Here is a 10,000-nt window from a genome sequence, read left to right as displayed (position 1 = left end):
CAACTTGGAAATACTTTATTATTTTACTCCTTAAAAAAAAAGGGAGATACAAAAGACCTGAAAAATTACCGCCCAATTAGTTTACTCTCCGTGATATATAAAATATTTACAAAGGTCATATTATGCCGAATAGAAAGACAACTAGACCTTGATCAACAAAGAGAACAGGCAAGCTTTAGAAGCGAGTATTCAATATCTGACCATATTCATGCAATTAACTGGCTAATAGAATAATCAACAAAGTATGTCAAACCACTATGTATGGCATTTATAGGCTATGAGAAAGCTTTTGATTTTGTCAAATCCTCAGCAGTAAAGAAAGCCCTTCAAAGACAAAGAATATAGGTAGTAAGTCGACTGGGACACCAGCCACCCGTTGAGATACTCCCGCTAGCGAGCTATGGGGTCTTTTGACTGACAAGACAGTACTACATTGGCTCTTTCTCTCTCGTTACGGTTCTTTTTCCCTTTGCTTACATACACACACACACACACACACACATATTAAATAGCCTGGCCTATTCTTTACATATTCTCCCCTGTTCTCATACACCTGACAACACTAAGATTAACAAACAATTCTTCTTCACCCAAGGGTTTACTGCACTGGAATTATTCAGTGCCACTTAGCAGCTCTTTTAGGAGAAGGACATTCCAAATTCAAACCATTATTCTCTGGTCTTGGGTAGTGCCATAACCTCTGAACCATGGTCTTCCACTGTCTTGGGTTAGAGTTCTCTTGCTTTAGGGAACACTATTTATTTTAATGTTGTTACTCTTCCTAAAATATCTTATTTTTCTTTGTTACCATTTCTCACTACGCTATTTTCCCTGTCGGAGCCCTGGGCTTATAGCATTCTCTTTTCCCAACTAGGGTTGTAGCTTAGCAAGTAGTAATAATAATAATAATAATAATAATAGTAGTAGTAGTAGTAGTAGTAGTAGTAGTAGTAGTAGTAGTAGTAGTAGTAGTAGTAGTAGTAGTAGATGATGCTTATGTTAGAACACTTGGAGATATCTATACAGGATATACAGCATCCTAAAACTACATATAGTGAGAAAGTGCCGATTGAGAAAGGAGTTACAGGGACAACCATCTCTCCTAAATTATTCACAGAATTCATATGTGAAGTTTTTAAATATTTAAAGTGGAGACATGTAGGGATTGTTATTAATGGGGAATGAATACCTTAACAACTCAAGATTTGCAGATGCCATGGTTTTGTTTAGTGAATCATGGGAGAAATTGCAAAAGATGATGGAAAATTTGAACAGAGAAAGCAGAAATGTAGGACTGAAATTGATTATGATTAAAACTAAGAAAATCTTCAATAAAATTGCATATAATTAAGATAGGGAAGAATCTCTAGACATTGTAGTACTTAAGACAGACAGTAAGTGTACCCACAGGACACGAAACCGAAATTAAAAGAAGGATTAGTATAGGATGGAGAGAATTTGGTAAACAAAGTTATATTATGAAAATTAAAATGCCACTTTCTCTAAAACGAAAAGTATTTAATCAGATGACCACATCAGATTTAACTAATATATCAGAAACTTGAAGTCTTACTAAATCCTTAGAACATAAGCTAGTTACATCTCAAAGATCTATGGAAAGAATAAAGATAGGAATAACACTAAGAGACAGAAAAGGAGCAACATTGATAAAAGAAAAATTAAAGTAGAGGATATTGTAATATGTAAGAAAAATAAATGGTCATGGGCGGGACATATAATGAGAATAACTGACAATAGATGGATATTAAGAATAACCGAACGGGTCCCTAGAGATCACAAAAGAAGCACGAGAAGGAAGAGTAGACGATGGATTGATGAACAAAGAAAGTTTGCTGGTGTGGACTGGCATAGAAAAACTATAAACAGACACAAGTGGTTGGGCATGTTTGAGTCCTTTGTTCTGCAGTGGACTAGTAACGGCTGATGATGATGCTATATACCTAAAACACTGAGTCATTTCTCATAACATGGGGGGGGGGGGGGCTCTAGAAAAGAACACATCAGTCACTTCTGATTCTATCATTCTACTGCTTAATCGTGGATAATTTCCTGCGCAGTAAAGTTTCTTATCATTGGTTGTTTATACACCAACTTAGCAAGTTCACCGGCAAGCCAAACTGCTTGAACAACTGAGTCAGTTATTCCTATCTGAATTCTTATAATTTTTGTATATTGACTTTTATTTTCCAATCTTTCAATCCACCATTAGAACCCTTTATCGACCTTTCCTTACTCCTTTCTAATGACGCCTTTGAATATTTTATTTTTACTAACCAATATCTGTTTTTTTTTTCATCTAATTCTCCTCACCAGCATAGCAAACTAGGCTATGTAGTCATAATAAAATTAACCCTTTTCCTACCAATGTTATAATAACTTTACAACACACTAGAATGAGAAAAAGTATCATCTAATCCGTGAACAGAAGAACGCCATTATTTTGCAATCATAAGCCCAACCTAAAAACTCTGCCATTAAAGGATGATGCAGTGTATATACTGTTTGTATGTATGCATGTATATATGTATGTAGGTATGTATATGTGTGTATATATATATATATATATATATATATATATATATATATATATATATATATTATATATATATATATATATATATATATATATATATATATTATATTTATATATATTGTGTGTGTGTTTGTGTGTGTGCGTGTGTGTATTTCCGCGAGGTAGAATCTCAGGAAAGTTCGAAAAAAAAATTGCTAGTGGTCTCATAAACTGACACCGTTATAACATTAAGTAAATGAGAATTATCAAATCTTACTTAAGTTCAAATAATTAACGATACAAACATCATTGAAACCATCTACAGTTACAGCAATTGGTTTTACATAGAATGAAGTCTATAAAACATTAAAGTTTGTGTTCAAACTATCCATACCCAAGCATATACCTGTTAATAATGCAATATTTATAGGTATACTACTTTTGACAGATCATACAATCAATTCTACCAAGGTTAGTTATACTGAGCTTTACATTCTGGCATTCAACAACAAAACGAAATTACAGAACAGACAAAACTAACAATTCGGAAGGTTCAATGCACAGCAAAATTCCCGTGTGTAAAGAATTTAAAATTAGCTACTAATCATTATTCATTTCCTTGTTTCTTTTCCTCACTGGGCTATTCTCCCCGTTAAAAAGTACTTCATTTCCTTACACTCGTTAGAGAGAGAGAGAGAGAGAGAGAGAGAGAGAGAGAGAGAGAGAGAGAGAGAGAGAGAGAGAGAATAAGGATAAGGATTTCCTTGTCGATTAATAACTAAATTCCTAATTCGCTGAACCAGTTTCAGGAATAGCTTAAATAACCAAGCTTGAGAACACAAGCATTCTCACTTTGAAAAGTACAAGCCGTTCTGTTCACCTTGTCCGGCCCGAGTCTCGAACGCAGTTCTTCAGACAGTCAGTTAAAAGCGTTGCCAACTACAGGTAAATAAAATAAAATAAAAACTCCCAAGCATTCGAATGATTTTGCCGCTATTCGATTCGCTTACCAGATTAACCAGCTGCATCTCGACTCCAGATAGGTCTAACAACTCTGAAATAATTCGCCTAATAATTTGCTCATGTAAGCACTGATAAGCTTTGTTACTGTGAAGTTAGTTTGAGATGTATACATAACTAAACACCAGCTTTATTTTGGGCTGTCGGCACTGGTACAAAAACCTTTCCAATATAGTCCAAAATTATGAAAATTTACTACATCTCCACAATTATTGATCGGTTGATTTTCGATTGCCACAAAACAAGGCTGGAACATGCAACACGAGATCTCGAGTTGGCAGGCCGTACGTCCCCACACTAATCACCCAAAGATAGGTCTAGCATTATCGACTATCTCTTATAACTATAATCTGTGAAAGAAAGATAAAAAATTTCGTATTGATGTGGGAATGTATAAAAATAAAAACTTTTACCTTGCAAAGATAAGAACGTATGGTGCTAGAGTGTAGACGTGTTGTGTGGAGCTCTGTCATACACGCCCAGAGTCGTGTTTTAGCTTTGTGTTTCTCGCTTAGAATATCATTGAAAATATATTAGTTAGTCTTATGAAGAAATCTAAGTGATAAGAAACAGTACAATATGTTTGCTCTTAACTCTGTCTGCCTATTATGTAATAACACCGAGGGAGAACGGAAAAATGGATAGTATGTGAATGTAATAGACTCTACCATAAGAAATGTGTGCATATAGTGACAGCCATCACTGATAACCTAGATTGGTTATGCCCACACTGCGTACGTGAAGCAAGACACAACAATTCAGCAATATCAAAATTAAAGAAAGATGTGAACGTGAGAGATCTGGCACTGAATGAACAAGATGCGAAAATAGATGACTTGGAAAACAAACTTGCGGACCTTAGCGCAAACGCAGCAAATTCCACCCAGACCACCGACCTCACTGAGAAAGTTGACATTCTTGCCACGAATATGGAATCAATTAAAGCTACAATTCAAACATTGATAGACCCAAACCGGGAGAAACAGACATTTGCTGACAAAGTTAAGGAAAAAAATCTGTTGATAATCAAATCAACTAATACAACAACTAAAATTACTGAAAGAAAACACGAGGTTGAACAAGCAATTAGAGACATTCCTATACTTAACACGAGGTCAACTACGAATGGAAATGTTGTTGTAAACTTTGCAAACAATATGATCAGCGAAGAGGCGGCAAACAAAATTCAGACATTGGTGGCTGACACTGAAACGAGAAAAATCTGAAAACTAAAACCAAAAATAATGATATGCAATGTATACAATGATGAAGATGATGTAGTAAATGCTTTGATTCAAAGAAATCGCTGCCTGGACCAAATCCAAAATATAGAAGAGAAGATAAGTGTAGTCCTGGAGAAAAATGCCTCGGGGGGGGGGGGGGGGGGTACCCACCATGTGCTGAAAAGTGATCCTGAAGTTCGGAGAGCTATTCATGATAATAGGGACGAAGTTTCGTTACGATGGGGTATCTATAACACACGTGATAGGTACCACGTGATTACCTGCTACCACTGTCAGAACTATGGACATTTTGAAAAAGATTGCAAGTTTCAGAATGATGATAAAGTCTGCGGGAGATGTTCAGGGAGACATTCCACCAGGGAGTGTAATTCGCAAGTGTCAAAGTGTATAAACTCCACAAAGTTAAACAAACCAAGTGACCACACAGTAAATTCTAGAGACTGCAAAGCTTATGACTTGGAATTGAAAAGACTCGCGGAAAATAGTGATCATCGTTACTAGGGATGTCATAAACTGCGGCTATGTAAATATACAATCGGTAGGTAATAAGACTGTTCAAATTCGAGAATTGATAAACGAGAAATATTTGGATATGCTAGCATTATCTGAAACTTGGTTAAATAACTTGGACAAGGCAAAGACCACTGAAAACACACACCCCACACATGCCTTCTTTTACATACCGAGAGAAGGCAAGTCTGGTGGGGGTGTTGGACGCTTTATTCATAAAAGATACTCAAATCTCAAAATGTTGAAAAGAATTAGTGTAACAAGCTTTGAATATATAGCAAAATAACAGAAGAATATCCTTTGTAACAATCTACAAACCTCTTAGAACAAACACTAGTATCTTTTTTAAAGATTTCGGTGCTCTCATTGATATGATTATTATGGAAAAAACGAATTAGTTATCAGTGGACACTTCAATTTTTGGATGGACGACGCATCAAATCCTGACGCTTTGCCATTTAGTGAGTTACTAGAATCATATCGACTAGTGAATAATGTCGACTGTACAACTACTTTAACTGGGCATACGTTAGATTTAGTTCTAAGTGATAAAATGAATAATGACCCCTTGGAGAAAAATAACTGGAGATGACATGCCCCTTGGAGGAAAATAACTGAAGATGCCCTGACCCCTTGAAGAAAAATAACTGGAGATGCCCTGATCCCTTGGTTGAAAAATAGCTGGAGATTCCCTGACCCCTTTGAGGAAATATAACCGGAGATGCCTTGATTCCTTAGAGGAAAAAGAACTGGATACGCAACAACCCCTTGAAGGAAAAAATAACTGGATATGCCCTGACCCCTTGGAGGAAAAATAACTGGAGATGCCCTGACCCTTTGGAGGAAAATAACTGAAGATGCCCTGACCCCTTGAAGAAAAATAACTGGAGATGCCCTGACCCCTTGGAAGAAAATAACTGGAGATGGCCTGACCCATTCGAGGAAAAATAACTGGAGATGGGCTGTCCCGTTGGAAGAAAAATAACTGGAGATCCCCAGCCCCCTTCGAGGAAAAATAACTGGAGATGCCCTGATCCCTTGGAGGAAAATTAACTGGAGATACCCTGTACCCTTCGAGGAAAAATAACTGGAGATGCCCTGATCCCTTGGAGGAAAAATAACTGGAGATGCCCTGACCCCTTGGAAGAAAATAACTGGAGATGACCTGACCCCTTGAAGAAAAATAACTAGAAATACCCTAACCCTTTGTAAGAAAAATAACTGGAGATGCCCTAAATCCTTAAAGGAAAAATAACTGGAGATGCCCTGTCCCCTATATCAGCCTGTTCAACATAAAATCATTTGCTGCAAGTTTGAACTTTGGAAGTTCTACTGATTCAACTACCTGATTAGTAAGACCATTCCACAAATTGGTCACAGCTGGAATAAAACTTCTAGAACACAGTGTAGTATTAAGCCTCATGATGGAGAAGGCCTGACTATTAGAATAAATCAGGATAGTCTTAAAACACAAGTCTGACTACATAAGACAGATGGATGAAAGTATTCAACAAATATCATCTGTTGCATTAAAGCACCAAATCATATCCCACATTCTGTGCAAGGAAAGGACACTCTTAGGATCAAACTTCAACGCTCAAAGTGATATGATGACACCAGGTTCATTTTTCAGTATTATTATTATTTTTATTATTATTATTATTATTATTATCTAAGCTACAACCCTACTTGGAAAAGCAGGATGCTATAAGCCCAAGGGCTTCAACAGGGAAATATAACCCAGAGAGGAAAGGAAATAAGGAAATAGATAAACTACAAGAGAAGTAACGAACAATTGATGTAAAATATTCTAAGAACAGTAACAACACTAAAACAGATCTTTCATATATAAACTATAAAAAACCTGGTTGAACATAACGTAATCTTTGTGGATGAAGAAAATTCTACCCAAAAAGAGCTGTGACTATCAGCTATGATGTTTTGTTCACCATTGGAATTTAATAATGATTTGCAAAATTAGGACAATGCAGAACTTAAAATTGAAAAAACTAAGCATTATAAAATGCGCTGTAAGATAGACGCTTACAATATGTAGGTGGTTATAAAGCTTGCAAGTTTCCTCAACGTGAATTCCTTGGGAATATATCAACGATGGAAGATTGAACGTGGAAAACTACTGCAATCGAGCGAAGAATTTTCCAGTTATTTAAAAACTATGGGAAAACTAATTGTCATCACGGGGAAAAATATCTAAAACTTAGAAAACGCGTAACATAAAATAACTGATTTGATTATCAAGGTTTAAAAGCTATGCCATCACATTACCATAAGAAGTAATTAAAGCTTTTGTTATAAATTGTGCATTCCTTGGAATTCGTGTTTTGAATAGGAATATTAGTTCATCAAGAAAACCGAAGAAAATGAAAATTCTCGGAATGTGATTAATATAAGTAATTTGAATAATTATATGTGTATCATTAGTCATTCTATCACTATAAACTATCAAATGCTCGTCAAATTTCAGTTATCTAATCTGTGAAATATTTGTTTGGTTGTTTTAATGTTATAAAGTTACATATTTGTCATCTAACATATTTTCCTTATAAATCCAAATATAAAAACTAAATCCACAGCGAACTTTTCACACGGGAGGATCGTGGGCCACGGCAGCCTTATACAAGTCGGGTGACTTTATCTCTCTGAAATTGGGCCCCGCCATATCCCCCCATTCTATCTAGATAATTAATATAACCCCCAACCCCTAAAACTTATAAGATCATACGTGTGGCCCCTCCCTCTAGCAGTTCCGTGGCGAGTGCGAAGGAGTCTACAGCGACCTCATCGATTTCTTAATTCAAGAATGTAAGTTTTGCTTTCGGAGGTCACACGATTATCGACTACATTCTTCATACTGTTATATGTGTGTGTTTGTGTGTGTGAGAGTGTGTGAGTGTGTATTTATTCTCGATCTAAATTTGAATGTTGCTGTCTCCGGCTCTACCGTTGCATATCTAGTAGGCAATGATATACTTCTAATTGGAGATTAGCATCTGGCAGAGTAGACATGGAATATTCTCTTATGCCAAGACGATTTTTAACTTTGAAGGACTTCAAAATTTAGAGATTATACCGTATCAAGATTTTCAGATCCACTCACAGAAAACATCCTTTTAAGGAAAGTTAGTAAATATCATTATTCAAAATGCGTCCACATCTGAATGAAACCAGATAAGAAAGAGCATTAACGTGCAAGGCAAACTTCCACCGAAGGATATACAGTGTGATTATTGAATTGACTTGGAGTTTTCTGGCAACATACGGTGTTAATATGAAACATAAATCCAGTCTTATAAATCCCCAGTTTAGTGATTTCCTGATGAAAAAAAAAAAAAAAAAAAAACAAGGACCAAGAAGCCTTTCCAGTATTTATATTGTAAAAAGGTATATCGACTCTATTAGATCTTTAAAGACTTCCTAGAACTGAAGAACGATTGCGAGATTCAATTAACTTTCGATTTATTATCTTTATGTAAATTGAAAAGAAAAATTTCAGTGATTGTTATCGTTATCATTATTACTTGCTAAGCTACAACCATAGTCAGAAAAAACAGGGTGCTATAAGCCCAAGGGCTCCAACGTGGAAAGAAGCCCAATGAGGAAAGGAAATAAATAAGCTACACAAAAATTATGAACAATTGAAATATTTCAAGAACAACAACATTCAAATTTATCTTAAGGGTACACTCGGGCACATTATTCTATATTATTTCTCTTCCTCTTGTTGTTTCTTCAAAGTTTTTATATTTCATGTATGAGATATTTAGTTTAGTGTTTTATATTTTTAGTGTTCATGACTTTTATCTGTCTATTTCCTTTCCTCACTGGGCTATTGTTGGAGCCCTTGAGCTTATAGCATCCTCCTTTTCAAACTAGGATTGTAGCTTCGCAACTAATAATAATAATAATAATAATAATAATAATAATAATAATAATAATAATAATAATAATAATCTATAAAAACATGAAAAACAGAAGAGAAATGAGGTAGAATAGTGCCCGAGTGTATCCTCAAGCAAGAGAACTCTACCCAAAGGCAGTTGACGACCTTAGTACAGAGGCTATGGCACTACCCAAGACTAGAGAACAATGATTTGATTGTGGAGTATCCTTCTAGATCTAGAGGAGCTGCTTACCACAGCTAAAGAGTCTCTTATATCCTTACCAAGAGGAAAATGGCAACTGAACAAAAACAGTGTAGCAGTTAACCCTTTGAGTAAAGAGGAATTGTTTGGTAATCTCATTGCTGTTAGGTGCATGACGACAGAGGAGAATGTAGAAATAGGACAGACTATTCTGTGTATGTGTAGGCAAAGGAAAAATTAGCCATTTCAAAGTTATTCATTAATGTGAATATTGGTCATGGATCATACAATCCAATGTTTAGCAAATACCGAAGTCTACATACTCTAAAATTCTGTAGGAACATATGAAACCATTAAGAGAGAGATTGATAATTATGCCTGAATTCTGCAAATTTCCTTTTTATACTTTTCAATCTCTTTTAAAGGACATCATATGAGGAGACATGCAATTGTGTATTCTTCTTTCAAGTCCTGACCTCACTAGAGCCCCGACCAAATAGTCTTATTGTTTCCAAATCGTGTCCTGGCAATCTTACTGTTAAGAAACCGGACACTGTTCACAAACAGGTTACCAGGCAAGGCCACGGTAA

The 10,000-nt window shown here is 35.7% G+C and overlaps 2 protein-coding genes and 1 long non-coding RNA gene across 3 annotated transcripts in view; 2 read left to right on the top strand and 1 right to left on the bottom strand.

The window, feature by feature from the left end:
* The window catches only part of LOC137615365 (uncharacterized), a 68,588-nt gene that overhangs the window by 32,441 nt on the left and 26,147 nt on the right, over positions 1-10,000 (top strand). The window lies entirely within an intron of this gene.
* Positions 1-10,000, bottom strand: part of LOC137615371 (uncharacterized) — a 59,723-nt gene that overhangs the window by 32,508 nt on the left and 17,215 nt on the right. The gene's annotated exons all lie outside the window — the stretch shown is intronic.
* The window catches only part of LOC137615366 (uncharacterized), a 5,644-nt gene continuing 3,676 nt past the window's right edge, over positions 8,033-10,000 (top strand). The window contains exon 1 of the mRNA XM_068345182.1: positions 8,033-8,130. Within this exon, the coding sequence (XP_068201283.1) occupies positions 8,129-8,130 (2 nt within the window). The 5' untranslated portion in view covers positions 8,033-8,128. The remainder of the gene's footprint in view (positions 8,131-10,000) is intronic.

The sequence above is a fragment of the Palaemon carinicauda genome, chromosome 21 (genome assembly GCF_036898095.1).
Source record: "Palaemon carinicauda isolate YSFRI2023 chromosome 21, ASM3689809v2, whole genome shotgun sequence".
Lineage (NCBI taxonomy): Eukaryota > Metazoa > Arthropoda > Malacostraca > Decapoda > Palaemonidae > Palaemon > Palaemon carinicauda.
Note: the sequence above shows the minus strand (reverse complement) of the source record. Positions and strands in the feature narration are given on the sequence as shown.